The 24,075-nt window shown below is 33.2% G+C and overlaps 1 protein-coding gene across 4 annotated transcripts in view; it reads left to right on the top strand.

The window, feature by feature from the left end:
- Tdrd3 (tudor domain containing 3) overlaps window positions 1–24,075 on the top strand; it is a 128,800-nt gene that overhangs the window by 102,045 nt on the left and 2,680 nt on the right. For 3 of the 4 annotated variants that reach the window (XM_005374207.2, XM_005374206.2, XM_005374205.2), the window contains one exon: window positions 21,193–21,318. In XM_005374207.2, coding sequence (XP_005374264.1) covers window positions 21,193–21,309 — 117 coding nt within the window. In that variant the 3' untranslated portion in view covers window positions 21,310–21,318. Of the gene's footprint in view, window positions 1–5,161; window positions 5,249–21,192; window positions 21,319–24,075 lie in introns of those variants that run through there. The other variant, XM_013516689.1, reaches the window with a different exon arrangement.

Raw genomic sequence — 24,075 nt, 5'->3', positions numbered from 1 at the left:
TAAAAAATCTTGTACAATTATCTATTTTATCTTGTTTATTTGTTTTGAGATAGAGTGTCACTGCATTGCCCAGGCTGGCCTTGAACTCCTGTGCTCAAATGATCCTCCTGCCTCAGCCTCCCTAGTAGTCAGCATTGCAGGTGCACAGCACTGTGCCTAGCTTTGTCTATTTAAAAGTAAAATTTATTTTAGAAGGATTTTGATTTCTATTTTTTGTAATTCTTACAATAAATATATTTTCCCTGTTAGCATGTTTTTTAAAAAAATCACTCTTTAATTTCAAGTTTTAATTTTGAAGTAACAACACAAAGTTTTATTTGTTCTAATAATGGCATTCTGGGAAGCACATTTGAAAGTTATCTTTCAAAAGTGAGATAACAGTCATAAGAAGCCATAAGTGATTCTTCCACTAATAAAAGTATTGAAAAGATACACAGGAAAGCTGGGTGTGGTGGCGCATGCCTGTAATCCCAGCACTCTGGAGGCTTAGGCAGGAGGATTGTTGTGAGTTTGAGGCCAGCTTGGGCTACAAAGTGAGTTCAAGAGCAGCCTGAACTGCAGAGAGAGACCCTGTCTCAAAAAAGGAAGAAAGAAAAGATACACGGAACAGGAAAGAACACCCCAAACCTGTTTAATTTGATGGGAGATGTTGAGTTGGGATACATAAGTTAATGTGTTAAAAATTAATCTTATATGTATTAGGACAAGGTCGTGTTAGTGATTTTAGTGACATGGTGATAAAATTAGACTGTATGTAGTTTGTGTTTGATATCAAAGATCATAGTAGATATTTAGAAAGGACAATTGTTATAGAAACCATTAACTTCAAAGGAAGATCAGAATTATGTAACAATGAGCCTCTGCCAATAAGTATTTAGTAAAAATTATAATTACCTTTTTGATCATAGTCCAGAAGGCTTTTCATTCTTGCAGATAAGTTGGTAAATTACAGCATATAATTTATCATACTTAAATTTCTGTACTAAAATATGATTTGCTTTAGGTTACTCAATACTGAAATAGATTTTCTTCTAGTATACATACTTCAGGAAACTTTCAAAGTTACCACTTGGGTAATACTTGTTTTCTTTTGTAGTATAAATAGAGTGAAGCAGAAACAAATTGTACTGCTCATTTAGCCCCATTAAAGAACATAATTTTGAAATTATAAGGGATGAAACTTGAGGATTCTATAGTTTTTTTGTGTGTGTTTTTTGTTTTGTTTTGGTTTGGTTTTGGTGCTACAGATTGGACTGAATGCCTCATACATGCGAAAAGGCATGTACTCTACCACTGAGCTAAGTCCTCAGCCCACTGTAATTAGTATTTTTAAACTTCTTTTTGATAATGTTTGATTGGATTAAGTGTGCTTTATTTCTTCATCTATTACCCACGTCTTTTTCATCTGTATGTAGAACAGCAGCTAACTGTGGTGTTTCTTCTAGAATAATTTATGATAGATTTTAACTATCATAGTAAAATATCATTTTTACTTCTAGTAAAAAAGGAGAGGTAAATATGATAAATACTTTGGTGATATACAGTTTTCAGTTCCGTTAAACTTGGGAACTACTAGCAAGAATTTTACACCTTGACTTGAAATAACTGCCATAGTGGCCTGTCATTTTCCTGAGAACTCCATTCAGAAGGGCAAAGAAGTACTGCTACAGTGAGTACATTTTGTTTGCCTTACACAAAAAGTGATACAATTTACAAAGAGTAAGCATAATGAAGAGCTTCAAGTTAAGCAGCTTATTTTTTATATACATTTCTTTGTGCTTATCCATCCTGTTTCTGGAGTGTATTCTGGTAGCATGAACTCTACTTCATGATTAACAAATTTGGAAAATGGTAGATGAAGGAATTAAGTATACTTGCCATTACAAGACTTCTTTAAATCAATAACAAGTGAATAGGCAATGTAAATCTCCATGGGTGTGCATTGCTCTACGAAGTTATTTGAAACCCTTTGTCCGATAGGAGGTACTTAGAAAACATCCTTCTTAACTTGTTAGTTCTCAAATTTCCCATCTGTAAAATGAGGAAAGATTTATCTTTAAAATGTATTGGTTTAGATTTTTCCAAACAACCAATAGTGTGATATTTTTGTTAAAAATGGAGACTGATATATAAAAATCGATTTCTTCTCAGCATCGTAGGACTTTGTACTTTCTGTGAATAGAACATAAAATATAACCTTGAAATTATATGTCCCTTTGAAGTCTTTTATGTTGAGATTTCATTGAACAAAAAAAAAATAAGGATTTTGTTTTACATGTAATTGGACCAACTCAGTGATCTTAATTTTATCTAATTTGGGAAATTTTTAGGTATTAGCTTGCAGAAATTGCCATTTGTAAAGACTCCCATTGCAGCTTCATAATACTGCTGTCTTTCTGTAATTCTCACCTGATACCCATATGATATTTATATGTTCTAGTAGTAAGATATTTTGATCATTTCTTTAGGTGTGTGATCATTCTTAAATGGAGAAGAGGATTCCTAAAGGTCCAAAATTTGTGTCAACATTTGTTGGTTTCTAATTTTTTGTTGCTGTGTAGCCTAGGCCACCCTTTAACCTTCTGCCCCTCTGAGTGCTGGAATGAGAAATACGCACCACCATACCACCTTTTTATTGTCCTTTTAATAACAAGTGAATGTATTCTCGCAACCTTTTTAATATTATTGGTACAATTAGGTAAAATCTTGTTATTCAAAGACTCCTAGAAAACAAATTCTTATTTTAAATTTTTCTTAATCTCCTGTTCTTATTTTCTTGATACTGTTTGTTAAATTAGGTGAATTTATAATCAGCTCTAACTCCAAAGCTCACTTAATGGATATGGAAGGGAAAATATTATTTCAAGAGACTCCTCCTGAAGGACACTTTAGGTATAAGGCAAAATTTACTATTGAATATTAGCAAATAAAAGTGCAAAGGAATTACAGAAAAAATCAGTATGTGTACACTGTACTGTACCATCTCTTTTAGAGGTTGATGGTATCAGAATTTTAAGTTAGTATTTGAGCTGGGTTGATAGCTGAAATGGGAGAAGGAGGTCAGTTATTATTTGCTGAATAATTGAAGTAGTCTTCATTATCATGTTTACTACTGAAGAATCCTTTCTCGACTCCAGCTTGAACCGCATGGTTTTATGTGAAAAATTTTCACTACTTAAATTCGAGTTCTTTTTGTATGAAAGCATTGTTGGAAAGTGAATTGTCCTGTATGCACAAATTATTAAAAGGTTATAAGCGAAGGAGAAGATATATTTCCTTCTCTCCAGAAGCCACCTAAAACATGGATAAGGCCACTGTCAGACTGAAATGATAACCATCTGGGGACCATTACTGATTCATGATTATTGCAGTTTTGTTATGCATGTTAACTGAGTAGGATAGTGTAAAAGAGGTAAGGTGGAAAGCCAATATTGACTTGCCAAACTTCCTGTTAACTTAAAAAAACCCTTTATTGGCATTTTAATCATATGTAAGTGTGATTGCTTTGGCCAGATGGTGTGATTAGAAATTAGGGTCAGTCCCCCTTAGTCGTGATCTCATGATCAACAGAGCTTATTAAAGCAAGATATTAGAAGACAGTTTAAGTCTGATTCTGTATGGTTCAAATTCTGAAGTTTATGAACATGTAATTTTTAAAGTGTTATGGTTATTATTTTTATACCATTTAATAAATAATTTAGTACAATTTCATGGGCATTTTTCCTGAACAGACTTAAGTAAATAAGGCTTACAACAGTGTGAATAAGGTACACTAGTGTACTTTTTCTCATAAGATGATCAAATACTATAAATATTACTGTTATCAGAGAATTCTAGAATTGGTCATCAAGACCCAAAAGAGTATTTTAGACTTAATCAGATTTTTAAAATACAAAACTGAAGTCTGAAAGCAGTGGGAAAAGAAAGCAATGTCATGAACTCGAAAGTATCAGTACTTTGAATTTGTTGTCTTCTAGGTGAACCTTTTTTTTTCTCTTGTTTCCCTGCTCTTCCTCTCCTTTTTCTCTGTATCAAACCTCTTCCTCCTAATCATTTTCCTGCTTTAATGTTATTTATCTGAGCACTTCTCATTCTCTTCCTCTCTTATGTTTGCCACCTTACATCTTAAAGGTGTCAAGTTACTTTTAACTACTTAGAGAGGACAGGTACTCAAGTGAAGAGTGGTTAAGTAGTATGTCTTTTGAAGCTCAGAAAGCTTGGGTACAGATGGTGTATTCTCTGGATAGTCTTTTGTTTGCCTGGATGTGTGTAAATGTTTGCTTACTGATGGTTGTTCTTATAAAAAGACATCTACAAACTGTAATCTGTGGAGTTTCATCACAGCAAGATCTAGAAATGACAAGAAGGTTATCCTGGGTATAGTCCGTGTGAATCATGTCCTTGTGCTCTTGGGAAATTAGGAAAGGAAATTAAACTGCTCATAGAGTGTGTTTGAAACTTCTTAGAAAGATAAATAGGATTAGAAATTAAAATATGTAGCTCCTTTTAAGAAAAATGAAGGAATTACTCTATACACTACAGAATGGAATGTCTCAATTTTGTTATAAAATATTTTAATCATAAAAAAGCTACATTAAAGCATTTTAGGCATTATTTAGAAAATACAAGTTATCTCAAGAGGATGGTATGTGCCTATTTGTTGAAAATACTTGAAGTTGGCTATGAAAAGCCTGAATATATAAATTGCTTTCCATTTTTTAGTGACAGTAATCACTAAGGAGAGATAGACTAGTGTTTTGGTTCTTTGACAGTTTCAACGATAATTTCTATAATGGTATAATTTAAAAGATTTAACTGAAATTGATAGAAGAAATGAAAAGAATCTGATTTAAATAATTTTAATTATAAAATGGTACTCTCTAAAATGAAAACTACTATGCTTTTAAAGTGCCAGTGAGTTTTGTATAAATAGCGAGGTATAACAAAAATAACTTCAGACATTGTTTAGCTCTTATTGCTGTTCTTGGAACCAAGGCTGAGAAACATTTTCAGATTTTATGTGCTTCATCCTGAAAGGATTTGGTGAAAAGGGTCACTATGAGAGTTGAATGTTTGCTCTGCTTGGCCTCTGAAAGAAGGGAAGAGGGTGAGGCTGGTCTTGGGCAAATTACTTCCACCTCCCTTTTTGCCCCTGCTTCAGCTCCAGGGGAGCTGGAAATGCACAGGAAGAATCAGAAGACCTGGGTTCGAGTCCCGGCTCTGCCACTTACTACCTGTGTGACTTTGGGTAAGTTACTTAACATCTCTGGGTCTCAGTTTCAGTACAGGTTGTTGTGAGGATTAAGTAATATAATCTATGTAAATTAGAGCTTCATAAGCTCCTAATATCTGAGGAAACATAAATTTTATATTACCATATGCTTGGAATCCTCCCCTATTCTTCTGTACTCTGGTATTTTCAGCTATGCATTTATTTTCAAAGCAATCCAGAATGACTTAACTCCTTTTGCTTCTTCCTATGCTCTCCCTATACTATAGCTATTATTTTTATTGTCTATGTGCTTCAGAGTTAAATATTGTAAGAATATAAAAGCCAGGTTGATTAAATTAATCTTTATGATAGAGTATGGATTAATATTACCCCTTCTTACCCTTCCCAGTCTGTCATCCTTCTTTAATCTTCCCAGACTTATGTGCTTAGAAACATCAAAGAATGAATCTCTAAAGCATGAGAATTCAGACAGTACTGGGGAAAAAAGTTTTGGCAGAAGAAAGTCCTTTGGTTCTGTTTCCCAGCTCTGTCCTTTATTTGTTAGTAAGGTTGACTGGGAAAACTAGAGTATAAGTGGGCCTCTAGTCCTTTCATTTTCTCTGTGGGAAAAGAGATGGAAATAGTTCAGAGTTAAAAGTTCTTCAGATGTCTCAGTGGAAACCTAGATCCTTAATCTGAAGAGTATTTAATCATGAAGAAGAGAAAAGGGATTTCCTGGCTATTTCTTTGTTCAGCTCTTTGAGTCACATTTGATGTAGTGTTATTTCCTAAGTAAAATAAGTACTGGCCCATCCTCATCCAGACTTATACAATGCCTAATCCTGGGTGCTCAGTTTATAGAGGGTGCATGGAGCTGAGGAGGAATTGCCTTCTGGATCACACCTGGCTGCACATCAAGGGCTCCTTAGGAAGGCTTATGGCTCACTTGTCCAACCCTACTGTACAGTAGAAGAAAGCTTAGTCTGGCTATGGGTAAATAGTAGTAGTAATAGCCACTTAATTTGAACTGCTTGCCATTAATGCCTAATTACCATGCAACACAATAACAGTTACTCATGTCATGATTAGATTATTTTTTAAGATTTTATTTTATTTTGTTTTATTAGCCTTGAACCATTGACTTACGTTCCATATGGTTTCTTGCTGAAGTAGCAATGTCATCTTTTATAATTAAAAAATAGAAATATTGAACTCTGGTAGTAAGCAAATGCAAATTGAAACAAGTATATTTAAAGTTATCAACTAATGTAAAATAATTAAACAGTAACATTCATGCTAGCAAGAATAAAGTTATATGGCCACTCTTACATATTGCTAACAGCAGTGTAAATTAGTATAAACCCTTTGAATTTTTTCCCAAGACTAAAAAATGTTCATAAATTTTGAACTATTAATCCTAAAGTTGTTAATATCTCCTAAGAAAGTAGTAAAGGAAAAAGCTAATCACTGAGATATTATCATTGCAGCATTATTTTAATAGTAAACAACTCAAAGCTACCTAAATGTCTAATAATAAGAGGATGGTAAAATATCATCTAATTTTAATAGAATACAGCTATGATAAGAGATCATTATGAAGACTGTACTGTATAGGAAATATAGTAAGTGAATAAAAACCATTCATAGGCCTGAATGAAAATATATTCAGTATAAAGGTTATATTAAAATAGTAAAAGTTATGTGCAGCCCCAGTGTGGATAAATTCAGTTTTATAAACATTTCATAATTTTATAATCACTTTTAAGTGGAAAAAACAAAAGCAAAATAAAAATTCTCTGATAGTTGTTATTAGTTTTTCAGAAAGAAAAGCATTTGATACACAAATGAGACAACTTTTCTGTATTTGTTAAGCACAAGCTAGTATCTAGCTAGGAGATTCTTATTAGGAACTTGATATTTGAAAGTCTGTCTGGTAATAATGACTATATTGTGGCCCTAGGACATCAGCAGATTTAAGTATTGGAAAATGCCCTGTAGAACAAGTTTTATGCTCTTGCTAAATATGCCTCTAGAAATTCTCACAAAGTTTCAAGACTTCTTGAGCTCATATTTATGCCAGGTATTAAGACATTTAGTATATAAGCATGTTAGATACCTAAGCAATCTGAGACACATTGTGTGTGTCACTCTGTGTATGTGTATACATTCATGCATGAGCATATGAGAGATACTGGTGTTTAAAAATTCTGATTCTTGCTAAATTGTTCCTTTGGAGGAGTTAAAGTGAGAAAATAAGCAATTACTTTTTAAAACTTTAATTTCATAAGGTTTAATCTACTGACCTATCCATTAGTGATTTTCATGCTGTATTAGTCACTTTTTTGTTACTGGGACAAAATGCTCAATACCTGCAACTTAAAGGAAGGGAGATTTATTTTGACTCACAGCTTTAGTGGGTTCAGTCAATGGTTGGTTGGCTCCAAGGCAGAAATAGCATGACAGAAGGACATAGCAGAGGAAAGATGTTCAACTGGCAGCCCAGAGGCAGAGGAGGAGAAGCTAGGGACAAAAATACCTGCCTCCAGGTCATACCTCTGCATCCCACCTTGAAACACACAAGAATTGGGGGATAGTTTAGATCTAAACCATAATGCATAGAGAGAGATTTTCCTAACACAGAACCATTTTAAATGAGGAATTTAAAAAATTCTCATTATAATTTTGTGTGGCAGCTGTGGAATTATAAAACAGAATCTTTCAGATTTTATAATCTTTTATAAAGATTTTATAATCTTTCAGCAAGACCAGCGAGAGTGTAGGAAAATAGCTTGTCTCAAAGTTAATGCTATTGGATTACAGTACTCCTTAAGCAGAAAAATGAGATTTGCCAAATTATGAAATGCATGAACATCCCTTATTTAAAATGTAGTGTAATGACAAATTCTTAAATAAATTTAAGAGCTTGTTTATTAAATATGCAAGAAAGAATTATTCGTATTCATCTGAGTTTCTGAGGATAAATGTCTGAGAATACAGTATTTATGTGAGAAATTTATTGTGAAAATATTTGTATTTGTGAATTTTATTGCTTTATTATAGTTTGCTTCTTAGTAATCATGTTCTTGGAGTAGTTAATGCTCCATACCTATGCATATCGAGAGAGAGAAAAGGTTTAACTTGGGTGAATTTTGTAAAGATGGCTACTAGATTTGATAAGCTGGGAGGATTTGTCTCAGTGAAAAAGATTACCTTTAGGTTCTTTCCTTCATTGAAGAAGAATGAACTACTTGACTGAGATTCTTAGTCTTTCTTTGGTATCACTCTTAGTTATTAATATGAATAAATTGTAAAATCATTTTGTAAAGTGCCACATGGGAACTAGTTTGACATTGTGTTAGGTTCTTCACCTCTGTAATTCACTAGGATAAAATAATCAAATAACTTGATTCAAACCAAGAAAAGAAATCTTTGTGTAGTATATGTCATTATAAACAATGATGTAATGGTTGATACATTTTGTCAACTTGAGAAGTTTAGAAGCTAAGTGACTCAGCAGGTCTACACCTGGGGTGTAGAGGACATGCCCTAGGGCAGTTGTTTATGCCTTAGGATGATTCCTTCCTTAATTTTGAGCATTGGGTATTTTGCCTCAGCAATTAGAGAAAAGGAACAAAGACAAATGATAATTTATTTGTCTTGGGACACTAATAATAGTGGGAACTAATAATAATACCTCATTTTACTGAACACTTACATCTTTCTACAGGATATTAGCTTTAAGCTCTTTAAGCTCTATAGTAGCTGCTTATGGATAAGGTACTCAGAATAGACAGTATTATAAATAATTTGTGTTTATAGTAAGAACTGTAGCATGTAAATAATACCATATCTCCTATGTCTTACTATTTTCATTATCATTTAAAATGTTACATGAAAAACAGTCATTTTTTATGTATTTATATAAACCTTATAGAAGTTTAACATTATCAATCTAAATTTTCTTTTGTAGCCTCTGCATCCTGTGTGGTAATATGCAAAGAGCATAACATTTAACCTCAGTTATGTTTTTTCTTCTGAAAAGTAGCAATAAAAACATGCAACATCACAGGATTGTTGTGAAGAAAATAGAAACTGCTCAGTAACCATTTTGTTAGGTCACTGCATGATTGAAATGTCTGGCACGTGGGTTCTTAATAAGTGTTGGTTCCATTTCTTTAGCTTTCCAGTAAGGCTTTGGAAGGAGCAGCCTGTCTTATTGTAGACCTCCTGAAAGTGATGTTTGTTTACCTTGAGTTGTAGCAGCAGCTACTGATTGAAATTAGGAGTGAGATATCCTTCTAAATTGCTCCTTTTGGAAGGAAACGCAAGTGACTTCATTGTAGCATCCTTTTCTCCAAGCTAGTTTCATTTTCTCCAAGCTAGTTTCATTTTTTTTTTTTTCTGTTAAAATGTTCTTTTCTATTAGACTGATTAATATAATGAAGCTCTATATTAGAACACTTTAAAATAGCTCTAATATAAGATTCACAAATTTTTTAAAGTGCAATGGTAGAACCATTCTCCTTTAAGCTAATAGATTGGCTAGAAAGTTACAAGGTTACTAGTTTTTTCTTAATGCAAATCATTTCCACCATGCTTATGAAATCCTTTGGTTTGTAATAGCCTTCATAAATAGCTATTTCTGTTTCAGCTCTGACATGAAGCTTTTCAGTTAGTCCTGCAGCCAGTGCACCTGCTGCTTGACATTGACAGGATTCTTGTCAAAACCAGTTTTGAATAAATCAGTGTTTAACCCTGGACAAGCTTTTCCTCCCTACTTTTGTGCGGGTTTGTAAAACTGTCTTGCCCTTATTCAGAGATAATGAAAGTGAAAGTTTACTATTGTATCATAAATTTTTGCTCTCTGAACAAAGACATTTATAAACTCTCAGAATACCTTGAACTGTCTCAGACCTTTTGATTTTTCATTGAGCCTTAATAACCCTCAGTCTTAGAAATTTCATCTGTATTGATAACGTCACTGGTGTCTCACTGTCCCTCCCTTTGAGTCCAGAGGATCTACTTGCTCTCTTTTTTAGCACACAACTTCCGCTTATTTGGGGAGGGAAGTTTTATATTGCACAAATTGGGGAGTACTTTTATGGATGAATATAGAGTAAAATAAGTGGAATATTTTATCTTAAAGCCTTTCAGTTATATACACATTAAACCTTTTAAAAGCCCAAGAAAATCTTTGCTTCTGTAATACAGACTTCATACTTTCCTAACTTGTTCTTACTGGCACTGGTCCAGCTCTGGCTGAATGGCAAAGGGGAAATACCTTCATTATTGGACAAGAAGACAGCATATTTATTATGATCACAAATTTATTATTTTTTATGTAAGATTATTAGCAAACTGTGCTCTAATGAGTACATAATCATATTTCCCAACCTCTGTTGTACATCTCAGATATTTCCAGTTGTACACTTACAGGTGACTAAAGCATAGTCCTCCTAGATTTCAGTACACATAAAGGTAAAATCATTACAGCAAAATATATTTAATTCCCTGAATTTTATCAGGCAATACATTACTATATAATTGCCCTTTGCCTCAGTTGATGGAAATAAGTTTAGCTACCTTATTCTTGAAGAAAATCTTTGATATCTTTTTACATTTTTTATTAGTACATGTGTACAGCACATAATGATTATATTTATTGTGATACCTTTTTCTTCCCTTTGTCATTTAACCATTAAAAATGATCAAGGAGGTTTCTTTGGTACCAGGAATTGAACTCAGGATCTTGTGCTTGCCAGGCAGATGCTTGTGCTGGCCTTGAGAAGGTTTCTTAAGCTTAGAAAGAAAATAACTTTCCTTTAAAAAAAAAAGTTAACACCTCACATATTGAACACTTTCAAATTCAGTGAAAATGCATAAATTGAAGCGTATGTATTTAGGTAACAGCAAGATGATATCTGACTTTTTTTGTTAACTTACTGAAATAAAGTAGTAAATGTGCTTGAGGGTGCAAAGCCTGGAATTCCTTCTGTTCAGCATGGTTACCACTGGAACACTTATTCTGTGTCAGGTACCAAGTGTGATACTGGAAGTATATTAATGATTTAATACTACAGAATACCTATTAAATAAATACTAATGTCCCCATTTTATATGCAAAGAAAACTAAAAGTGTGCTTTCAGAGCCTACTAACTTGCCTAAAATCTTTGAGCTTGTAAGTTGCAGAGGTATATTTAGGTTTAGCACTTCTTGGTGCCAGAGAACATGAACCTATATTTTAGGTATAAATGGAAGTACATGGTACCAACCTAGACAGTTTTTCTGTCAACTTAATGAAATTATGCAAATAAAAATGTTCATCATAGGAGTAAGTTTGTACTTATGTGATAAATTATTCCAATAAAGTGACTTTTAATCACTTATTTTAATCTCAATTTGCACAGATTTTAAGAACTGAAGATGTGTGGGTAGAGGTATCAACTGATACTTCTGAAGGGGATAGAGGGCATTTTACACGGGTAGAAAATAAACCTACCTATTACTGTATAGACCTATTCCTTTTGATCTACTATCACATTGCTATATTAGTTTAAATACTAAGACTTTATTATCAACTTCTAAATTTCACTAGGATCTATTGTTAAGATTAAGCTACAGTTTAACTACCCATCTACATGTTACTTTTTATGTGGTGCGTAATCCTCTTAATTTCCACGCACTGTGTAAAAATAAAGGCTAGCAATACCAAAACATCCTGTGAGAAATAGCTATTGTAGTATTACATATTACATTATTTAGAGTATAATAATGATAATCCTATGCCAAGTGTCTTTCATTTGTGCACATTTCAACTGTATCTAAATTTAGAACTTTGTAGTAGGTTAGTGTCTTAGTTTCTTTTCTCATGGCTGAGACAAAATACCTGACACCCCAAGTTAAAGGGGAAAAGGTTTATTTGGGTCACAGTTGTAGAGCTTTCACTCCATAATGGGCTGGTTCCAAGGCAGGATGGCATGGCAGACAGGCCTAGCAGTGGGGTACAGCAGGTAGCAAAGCAACAAAGGACTTTAACAGCATTTTTCTGCCCCTTTTATACTCGGTCTAGGCTACGAGGATTAGGGTGGTACCAAACTAGTTTAGTAATTATTACATATCCTTAATCCCACCATTGCACCTTGAATCAGTCACACATTTAAGATCCAGCCACCTCTGGAAAAGCCCCATCTATAACTGCATGAGGCTTTGAGGGAACATGTAGACACAAACCATAACAGCTGGGAAAATAGTTCTCTACAAACATATAATGAAAAAGACCGGGAGAAGGTTGTAGGGATTTCACCTCATGGCAAGGTCAGTATGAGTGTAGTGATTGAACAGCTGATAAAAATATGAAAGTAGTTGCTAGTAGATTTATGTATTGTCTAGGAGAGTATCTTCCTCACGAAAAATATGCAATACTGTTGTGTTCCAGTGAAGCTGTACTGTGAAAATTATTTTGAGTACTAGGTTATGTAAAATAGCAAATACTAAACTATAAAAGATGACCAAGATGATGAGATTCTGGAAATAATGGTGTTTGAGAAATGATTCTTATTAACAAAACAGAGATACAATACTTCCTTTTGAATAATTTAAAATCTTTTATGTGGCAGAAGAAATACAGACCTAGAAAATGTAGGTGGAAGTTTTAGAAATGTGTTATACTTTGTAGTGAAGCGTACTGAGTAGTGGAGTTGGTTGTCTAAGGAAGCTTGAGCTCCCTTCACCAGTTATTTGAAGGAGGCAAAACCACCATTTGCATATCATACTGTGGAGGGATTTTTGTACTGCAGAGAAAGTCAGATCTGTGACTTCTAGGGGTACCTTATATTTCTAAAATGGCCTAATACTTGATAAGTGTTTTTAGACATGTTTTCTTTGTTTCAAGGATGAGGAATAATTATAGTTTTACATACATACATTGTTAATATGGGTTGTTGGGCATGAACTGGAAGTTGAATACAAAGATAGTGTTTATTACATTGGGGCTCTGTCTTTTCTAAATTTTCCATTTCTTTTTCTGTCAGCATTATATGTTCCTTAATTCTCAATAACAGATTGAAAATACTGGCAAATTATTTTATTTTTATATTGCTTTGGTATGGTAATTTTATTCTTTAAATGATATCAAGCATTTCACATCAACTCTCCCCTCTTCAACTCTCAGCACTTCTTAAAGGCAAAGATCTGGCCTGTGTTTTATCAGTCTAACATGAAGGGTTTTTTTTATTCTAATTCAGTTTCTTGTACAGTATTTATATTATTGGTTACTATAATGTACCATATCTATCTGTCTCAGTCATCACGTAAAATGCATTGTTCTGTTTTAAAGTTAAAAAAAAGTCTATTATTATGATGTAGTACCTGTTGCTTTTAGAAAAAGAATTCATCAACTTGTCTTAAATTATATTAGCCTACCAATTTAAGGAATAAAAATGTTATAAATGAGACAGTGAAATAGTTAACCACTTACAATTACTGCTCATTTGTCTTAACCATAAATATTCTAATACATATTTGCTCAGCTAGCACATTTGGTAGCACAGTTTCTTTTGGATATTGAATATGGATAGTGACCTGAAAATACAACAACAGACATAGGTGGATATATATGTTTTTTCTATTATTAATCATTGTTGTATGACTTTTTAAATATTTTTAACCTGTTTCTCTTTTATGGCATTTACTGTAATTTTTTAAGAGTATGGGCTAAAGACAATGTTCAAAAAGGTTAAGCATGTTAATTTATTTTTAACTATATTAAAATATTCAGATTTATGCATTTGGTTGTCTGTAGCTTTTGATTATTTTCAGTCATGCCTTTTTTACTAATTGCATTCCTTCTTTTGTTCTTTTTGCCCTTTTCCCTCCATAATTGAAAAAGAAGGAAAGAAAAAGATTGCATCCAAAAGAAGCAAAATGAATGACAACAATAGAATGAATAATAATTTTTAGTTTTTGAACCGCTGAAGAAATCAAAGAAAGGCAGATTGTAAAAGCATTTTTCCTTTTGTTGGCTCTTTCATTTTATCCAAAGACTTTCACATTCTGTTTATCTACACAGTGCAGTTTGAGCAGTACCCTTTCAGGGAGCTCAGTTCTGATTTTTAGCAAATCTTTGAGTCTAAATAGTTTAATTGAAGGAAACAAGTCTATTTACTCACTTAGATTTATTCAACTTAGACTAATAGCCAGCATAAACTGCTTATTTGCTAAGCTCCTTATTATCTCTTGTAATCCTAATGAACCAGCTTCTCATATGAAACAAACCCCTGAAGCATAGAAAGGTTGAGTAATGTGCCTAGGTGAGATAGACTCTAAACCTAGACTCAGACCTGGTTTAAAAGACTCTTACATGTCAGTGTTCTCATAGAATATCTGTCAAGGAAATCTTTGAGCAGATTGACATCCTTTGAAGCAGGGATGTCTTTCCATGTCTTGCTTCTGGAAAAACTGTAATTTTATTTAACCTTTAGCTAAAACCAGCAATGCATTTTACAGGGGTGCACATTTTTATAAGTGACATACTCATTCTTTGGACTTCACTATAGTATCTCAACAAGGATGGTTATCAATAAATGATGCTTATACTACCTTCAGGCTGACATCATCCATTTATTCAGAATTGACCATGGAACCTTAAGGATGTAGTGCTAAGTAAAATAAGATGAATACTTTTATATGAAAATGAAATAGTTCATAAAAGCACTAGAGAATAACATGATGATGTTAGTGGCAAGGGAAAGGGAAAATAGATGATTTTCAGAGGGTACATGGTTTTAGTTATGCAAGATAAATGAATTCTGGAATTTTAATTATATTTTGTACTGTATTGTATCTTTGAAATTTGCTAAGAGGGTAGATCTTCAGTATTTTTACAAAAAGACAAAAAGAAGAAAATGGTAACTTTGGTGATGGATATGTTAAATAGCTTGATTATGATTTAGCAAAATATACACATCAGAACATCAGTTTGTATACCTAACATAGACACAACTGCTATTCGTCAATTCTACTTCAGTAAAGCCAAAAAAACTGAAAGCAAAATGAATAAACAAATTTTAAAAATTGACCATGGAAAAATTAAGCTATTAGGAAAAAAATAAGGAAAATGATCTGAAACAAGACATTTCAATGTATATTATGTGATGTGATTGAAAAAACTTTAGATTATAGGGATCTAATTAAAAACTGGTTACTTAAAATATTTTGAGTGAATGATTCTGAGCGTTAGTTTCTACATCTGTAAAATGATGAGATTAGAGTGGGGGTTATAACTCAGTGGTAGAGCACTTGCCTAACATGGGCAAGGCCTTTGCATTTGATCCCCAGGACTACAAACAGTAATACTAAGTACTTCAAGACATTACTGCAAAGATTGAATGAGATAACATGTAAAGCCAGTCATACAGTACAATAAGCATTCATTCCTTTATTTTCAAGTTTTAGAGGATCTTATTAATGTTAGAGTAAGGGCAATGATATTATTTGTTTTAACTGTCATTTTAAAATCCAGTTTATTCTTCCATGCTAAAATTTAGTTGTCTTACTTAGATTGTGCTTTGGCTGGCAGAGCATAGAATTAGACCCCTGGCTAGATATTCAGATAATTTCATAGTAACCTATAGAATCAATGTTTTAATTTTAATATAATTTAGAAAATATAGTCTTTCAAAAGATCAGAACTTCAGTGAAATATCCCGTCATTCTCTTAAAATTCTGTAAAATACAGTATGAAAACATTTCATTATATCAGCCATGCATTTTGGAGTTCTTTGGTAATTAGGTTTGAATCTGATTTTTCTTTTGTCTTAGTGATTTTTTTTTCCTTTTCTGCCATAAAATGTTTTACCTTAAATAAAATGTTGCCAGCATGGTGCATAAAAAGATATTATCTTAGAGGTGCTCAAGGAGAGAGGGAGATGAATCCGCCATTATATTTTCTTCTAAAATGGAATTTATTTTACTTATTTTAAAAACAGTTTTATCATAAAATTTACTACTTGGATATATGTTGTCATGGTTTTCTCATACACTTAAGGAAGCCTCAGATTTTTTTTTCCCCATTTAGGAAAATAAGGTAGATTATCAAATGAGACATTCAATTTATAGTTGTCAAGAATAGAATTTCTCTATAATCAAAGGCAAAGAAGAAAGGCCTTTTAACTCAGAGTCAAAGGCTTACATTTTAGTTCCTGTTCATTGACTAGCTCCCCTTCCTACCATGTACCCTACTTAGCTGGCTCCCACTATGTAGCCAAGGTTGAACTGGGCTTTTGGTTTTTGTATGTTGAGGGTTACAAAGCTTGGTGATGCTAAGGAGGAGAAAGCCAAGGAATACTGCTCACACACACATGAAAGTACCCACTTTAACCCCTATCCCATCTACCTTCTGTTGATATTCATATACAATAAACTTCAAAATTTAAGTGAAGTGTTCCACATTACTCCCCGAATAAATTTTAAAATAATAAATTATAAATCTGCTCCATAAGATTACCTTCAGTTCTCCCAGTTCTGAAATTGATGTCTGTGTGCCTTACCTTTCAGAAGCACAGCAAAGGGCAGCCAGAATTGTGAATCAACCCATATTCTAGCTCATATTGTGGCAGTAATTACTGAAAATAATTACTGAAAATAATAACATCTTAGTTGGATTGTTCTTTTGAAAAACTTTGTCTTATATTCTGTAGTTTCAGGCTGCCATATGCCTGGGTCACTTTACGGTGAAACTATAAGTATTGAAGTAGAACATATTTCTTAAACAAGGGTAACTGATGAATTAAGTTTGAGTTTCTCATAGGCACAGAGTTTATCCATGATCTTCACAAAAATAAGAGCTGATCCAGCTTAGGCTTTTTTCTGCTAATTTAGTATAATAGAATATTATATAATTAATTTATAAAACATGATTTAAAAGTATGTCACATTCTACTTCGGGAGACTATTCCATGATGTTTGGGGAAAGCAGATTACAATGTGATAGTTTGCTTAGGTTTTATATTAAAATGTGTTCTGTTTCCATAAACACAAGCTAATGCAGGCAAACTGTGGCCTGGTTTCATAGAATACGTGGTTCATATGTGAATCACTGGAAGAGATATGTACTCATTAACATTTTATTGTACAGAATATTCTAAATTTGAAGGATAGTTGTTGAGAGTACATTGAATTCCATATGTTGATTTATATTTGTGATTACTATCTAATTCATTAAAAAGAACAAACTAGAAAAAATATTAATTATACATAAAAATAAATATTAGAGGGCAGATATTACTTCTTAAAAAATTTTTTTTAATGAAGGGAGCTGCCATACCCACTTCCTACCCCTACATACCATTGTCTCCTCATAGATATGATTGTGGGAAAATGCCAAAAGAAGGATAATTAAGTAGACTTGTTTGTTTAAATAAATAACATGTAGATAAAGTAGAGAAAATCACTGTAAGTACTGTCAACAAATAGATAACCCCCACCTTCGGAGGAAGGCATTTAAACACTAGGCAGAGAAAGAAATATTCAAAAAGAAAGGTATGAGTTCTAGAATTCCTTTTCAAGCTACCCTGTACTTACTTAGGAGTGGGAAGTTTTATTTGCTGAGTCCAAGGTTTCTTAACTTCAGCACTGTTGGTACTAGGACTGGATAATTTGTGGTGTGGGCTGTCCTGTGCATTGCAGGATATTTAGCAACATCCCTGTCCTCTCCTGTTAGATGCAGTATAAACTCTCTTGAGGCACTGCATAGTGTTCCCTGGGTAGCAAAGTATTTGTCACTGGAGAACCACTGTTTTAGCTCTTTCCTTAGGGCACTTGTTTGTTTGTTTAGCTGCACTTCACCTTAGTATTTGTCGGAGAGACTCTGAGGAGTACCTAAGTGTGTTTTGTTCTTTTACTGAAATATGTTCTAGGTTTGTGACCTATTTGCAATGCACTTTCATAACATAGATCATTTATAACTGGCAATTTGTAGCTTGCATTCTCATTCCAGATACATTGTACACTAATAGGAGACCAAAGATGATATGCAGCAAAGATGCATTTCTGACTTGTCTAATTGTTTTAATGATGAAGTTCATATGCATTATTTTTATATTGGCTTTCGTTTTATTTTGCTTCAAAGTAACTAGTTCATTTTGCTTGATGGTGATTTTTTACATTTTTGTATCTTTTCATTAAAAAAAGATCAATAGACTAGTTAATATTGGTGTGAACAGAGGGTTCATCTTGAATATATTTAGTGTTTTAGAAACGGGGTTTATCTGATAACATGGCTGAAGTGAGCAAAAATCTGAGTTCAGATAAAAGGCTCTTAAATCTCAAAAGACTGGGTGAAGGTGGCATTGTACAGTCTCTTTTATGGAAGTTATTACAAGCTGTATGAAGAATCTTGCTTAAAAGTCAGAAACAAAATGGCCTTAGTTTCAATTCTTCTCTAATGAGCTCTGTATCTTGGGAAAATCACCTTCTCTCTTCAGATTTATAGATTGGTCCATCAAACTTAGATGGTGAGCTAGATCGCCTTTCAGGATTGTGTGAGCTGTAGTATAGTGTCAGATTTTTGAGAATATGCTTATGAACTAGAAAACTAATTTTTTGTTGTTGTTTTTAGCCTGTTACAGTATATTGAAACCTAAAGGAAGAAGGTATGCTAGAATAGAAACATCGGATTTCATTCAAAGACAGCTCAAATGAACTGATTTATTAAATTAAGCTGTGTGTTATATAAAGTGGAAATACATACCCATTTGTGTTAAAAAGTTCTGGCTATAGACTATAAGTAGTTGTTGTGGGTAACCAGATTTGTGCTCGGCTGCTCTGCAGGAGAAATTTAAAAGTTAAGCAAAGCAAAATTTTGCCTTAGACAGTAATTGAAAACCAAACTGTCAGAATTGTTTCTATTTATTTTGTTGGCTTCTACTTTGTATAAAAAGATTGGTAAGATGTCAAGTTATGTTAAAGAAACCTCTTGGTCGGTCATCTCTATAAAACTATTTAATTGGCTCTGGTTAGTACATTCTGGATCTTTTAAACACAGAAGAAAGAGACAGCTTTTCAAATAGCAGTGTCATTTTTATTATATAAATCCAGCTCACTCACTCAGAAAATTCAATGTCCTGTTTCTAACAGTGTGTATTATACGTAAAGTACAGATTTTCAGATGTTTTTCAGCCAGTTTGGGGTGTAAAAAAAAAAAGCTAACCTTCCATTCTAATTCATGAAATAATTATTTCCTCACCTACAGTGCCAAATACTGTATATTTTCATCCTTTTCAGTTAACATGCAAAGCTTTAAATGTTGTCACGACACAAAATTAAATAGCTCCTTTTCAGATTTAGCTATGATGTTTGACCATCACCATTCAGAATTGTGATCCTGATAATAAACTTTCACCTTTCATGAATACTTTTTATTTTTCTTCCTGCATTAATTGCTTTGCTAAATTACAAAGGTAATATTTGATACCTCCAACCACTTTCAGGTTGATTGTTAATGAACGGGACATTTAGAAAGTTTGCTTCTAAAAGATGGATATTGAATTTATCAGATATTATTGTCAGGTTTCTCTAATCTCTTACTTCACCAGTGATACTCCCAGGAGGATGATTATTATTTTTTGGCAGTCAGCTTATTGTTTTTATATGGAGACTGAGGCTTAAAAATTTTAACAACTATGTTTGAATTCAAAACTCCCATTTTGCCTTAAAAGTATTAGGGCACACTCACAAAGCTTTCCTGGACTCCAAAGTGAAAATAGTGAAAATAGTTTGCTCTTACCAGTAGTATATAGGATGCCCAATAGGGAAAGTTATGTTTTGCCAACTATTAAATATCATTGCTAAATAATAGGATTTGTTCAGATCATCTTAGCATTTTTGTTTCCATTGGGTAAAATTACAGTAGTTGAACCTGTAAAAATATAAATAGAACTTAGTTTTTCATATAATTTCCTCTGTTAATAAGGTCAAAGGAAACAATGTTTTAGGAGAGAGGGTTCAAAGATAATATGAAGGGGATAAAGAGAACAAATTTTCAAAATCATGCAAATTATTGTGGTCTAATAGTTTAGTTGGTTGTTAAGATCTCTACTTACTGAAATAGATGTAATCTCTTTAATAAATAAAACACAGCCAAGTTTTTCCATCTCTCATAAAGCACATATTTCATAGCTGAATTATTTCAAAAGCACTAAAATAACAGGGTGGCAGCACTCAGTAAGAAACCACTGTGTCTTTTGGCTGCATTTTGTTGCTTTTAAGTCCTTTTCAAATATTATAATTAACTATACTCTCTGCTCTTTAATCTGCTTATCTAATTTCCCCATGCTGTTCTTTAAGCTGGTAGATCCATACCCTCAGTATGAAAGAAAATGAGACTCAAATAGTTTGCTTTCTATTGTAGTGATTGCTGTTGTGCATGAAGCTTTCTGTACATGTAAATTGTATACTTCCCCCCATTCCAATTCATTATTTTTCTCTGTCTCTAGATGTAAGGTTCTTAACAGTGTTGGAGATTCCATCAGATGAGGACAGATAATTGGTGAACATTCTCTGGCTGGCTCTTCAACCCCTTTTTCCGTGTCTTATCAAGACTCCTTTCCATGATAAATATGAATATTTAGAAGCCCAAATATGCAAGAAAATTGTTATAATAATATTTTATTTTGTTTTTTATGTTGTATCAAGTCATTTGATGAGACACTCATGCTATTATTTGGAAATTGTTTTCCTTTCTGTAATTAAAAGTGATTCTCATTTTACCATTATAAATTACATTCTATTACCAAGGACCAAAAGAATTTTAACAATATCCCTGCCTTCTTTTCCCCCATCCCCGCCAGCCTGAGTTGTCAAACATTGACAGGTGTGAATGCCAAGGTATTTTAAGAGAGGGTATTAAAATAGGGACCATAAAGTATATTTAAGAAACTTGGAGCTATTTTGAACATGTCGAATCATTGCTCTTTGCAAATAGGAAGAAGAAGGCACCTATGACCAAACTCTTGAGTTCCGTAGAGGAGGTGATGGCCAGCCAAGACGTTCTACCAGGCCGACCCAGCAGTTTTACCAACCTCCCCGGGCTAGAAACTAATAGGAAAAGGTAAAATTGATGTGAAGTGGTTTCTATGTAAGGAATATGTATGCCATGTTGAATATATAAAGTCCAATGACTGATATTTCGTAATAATATATATAGAAAACTTTATTTAAAATAACTTCAAATTATATAAAGTGTCGGAGATTATACCATACTTGCATCCTACTTTTTCATCAAACTTTTATTTCCCACAAATGCTATTTCTAATCCCCTTTTTCTCTATTCTTGTTCCCTTCTTCTATTGGAAGTGGTGACAGTCTATTAAATTTAATAGCTGTAATTTTAAAAGCACAAAGGATATGAAAGAAGACAAATGAAGACAATTGCTAACCTAGATAATTGAGTTTAGTTTTATTTTTTATTGGTTAATTCATTTCAAACTTTTTAAAAAGAAGAAATGTTTCATAGTATATCTTTAGGAACTAGATAAAGAAAACATTACTTATTGAAATGTAATTTTGAGGCTGTTGATATGTTGTTGATCCATAAGGTTTCATGCTAGAGTTTCAAAAAATAAGTCACTATCTGAAAATCATCTTTAATAGGAAGGGAGAGAAAAGAGAATCAAAAAAATCAGGAAATTATTGTACTGATCTAAAGCATCTCAGCCAATAAACAAAGACCTAACTTCTTAATGGATTTTTGAAAGAAAATACTTTTGCTGTCTTTGGTAACATTCCTGTTTTTTTCATTATGTAGTGCTTTTGAACATTTTTAAAAAACAATCAGTTTTCCCATTACCCCTTGTAGTATATATCACCCTAAAGACTATTTTGAACTTTGTACGTGTGTGTTCGTGTTTGTGTGCGTGTGTGTGTGTATGTGTGTGTATATGTTTCAGTCTCCTCATATTGCAAGACCACTCAGAATTTTCAAAGATTCTTTTCCATTTCTAATTTTAGCTATTTTTTTTCCTGCTGAGGCTGTTACCTGTATTGTATTTCTCCCTGTGAAGTGACTCAGTTTTTCGAACCAGCAGTGGCTATTGAGACCTTACAGTGCAGTTAGCCTGAATTTAGATGTGGTGTAAGGGAAAAATGCACACCAAATTTTAAAGTTTCAGTAAAAGATTTATCTCATTTAATAATTTTATATTGATTTCATGGTGTGATGATATTTTAAGTATGTTGAGTTTAATAAAATATCATTAAAATTAACTTATTTATTTTTACCTATTTTAATGTGGCTACTAGAAAATTAGAAATTACGTATGTATCTCATTTGATGTTTCTGTTGACTACACAACACTGAACTAGAGGTTTGTGTCTCCTACATCTTCCCCAAGGCTCCTCCCAGGGTTGGGAATCAGTTCTGCTATCTGTAAAGGATTTTTTTTGTTGTTCTAGCACTTGGTTCCTTAGTGGTAATTCCACCAGTGCAGACGCCCAATGCTAACCACACATCTGAACCCTCCAAGCATGCCAGTGCAGCACCTTTTCCCTTTTATCCTTGGCTTTTCTTTGTGCTGAGTACGAGGCCTTCAACTGAGCAGCCATGACCCATTGTTCATGTATCACACAAATGACTATGAGCATTTTCCTGCAGCATGCAAGAACTGGCCTAAGTTAGTGCCCGTGATTATTTTTAAATCAAAGTATATGTAAGGGTCTGCGGGAACTTTGCATTATACAGAATTGAATATATACTTTTAAATAAGTTTAATGTGTTTAAAATTAAATGCCTTTCAAAAAAAAATGAATGAAAGCAAAGTCCCCCCGACTTAGGTTTCTAAATCTTTTAAATCTGACAGTTTTAAAATGAGGCCAGAGTTGCTACTTCTCTGACTGCTCCAGTTCTGTGGTTGTTGTGTTGAGACGACAGGCCTCTTTGTTTCTCACCACTGATTAGGGCTGGTGGGGGAGGGTGGGACCTAGCAGGACTAGAAGTGGAGAAAGCATAGCTTCATGGCAGGCACTCTCAGTCTTGCGGGAGTTTCTTTCATTTACTGTATTTTAGGTTTCCAAGGAAAAATTTCTCCCATGACAAAGTCTATCCTGCTTAAAAATAAATTATAAACCATGACCCTGAGGTAACTGTAGCTTATTTATTTCAAATACTACAATGCACCCAGTTCAAATAAACTTAAATAAGTCAGTCTTTCTGTATTCCCTGACTTAAAACTTCGAGCTTGCAGGCTGGGGATACAGCTCGGTGCTGGAGCTCATGCTTAGCTAGCATGAGGCAGAGCACGTGGTGGTAGAGCACATGCGTAGAGCACATGCAAGAGCTTAGTCTCCAGGACCAGAATCCCAACTGCTATAAAAACAAACAACAAAAACATAAACAAAACTTCTATCTTGACCTCGTGCTTGTTTTGGATTGTACTGTTTATGTTGAAATAGGTGACAAGGAAATTTTGGATTTCTGACATTAATTTAAAAATTCATTTTGGGAGAGTGCTCATGATAGTATCATTAAAATAACTCACTATAAAATTCACCCTAAAAATCAGTAAGACGTATGATCTTGGCTGAAGAAAATTATTTATTTATGCATTTTAAATAAATACTATCTTTGAATGGAGAGTTCAACACAAGAAAATACAATTTTTGCTCTTCTTAAACAACTGTGTATATTATTTTCCTGAAAAAAATTTCTTTTTATTTCTGGTTTCCGTTAAGTTAAGTAAAGAGAACATACTAATTGATAGCTAGCCATTTGACTTTCAGTAAATATAAATATGAATTCTAATGTATGCTGAAATTTTTCTAAGGTTTTGTTATTTAAAAATATTCTGTTTGGGGCTGGGGATTTAGCTCA

The sequence above is a fragment of the Chinchilla lanigera genome, unplaced genomic scaffold (genome assembly GCF_000276665.1).
Source record: "Chinchilla lanigera isolate Chin_1 unplaced genomic scaffold, ChiLan1.0 scaffold00003, whole genome shotgun sequence".
In the NCBI taxonomy this organism is placed as follows: Eukaryota; Metazoa; Chordata; class Mammalia; order Rodentia; family Chinchillidae; genus Chinchilla; species Chinchilla lanigera.
Note: the sequence above shows the minus strand (reverse complement) of the source record. Positions and strands in the feature narration are given on the sequence as shown.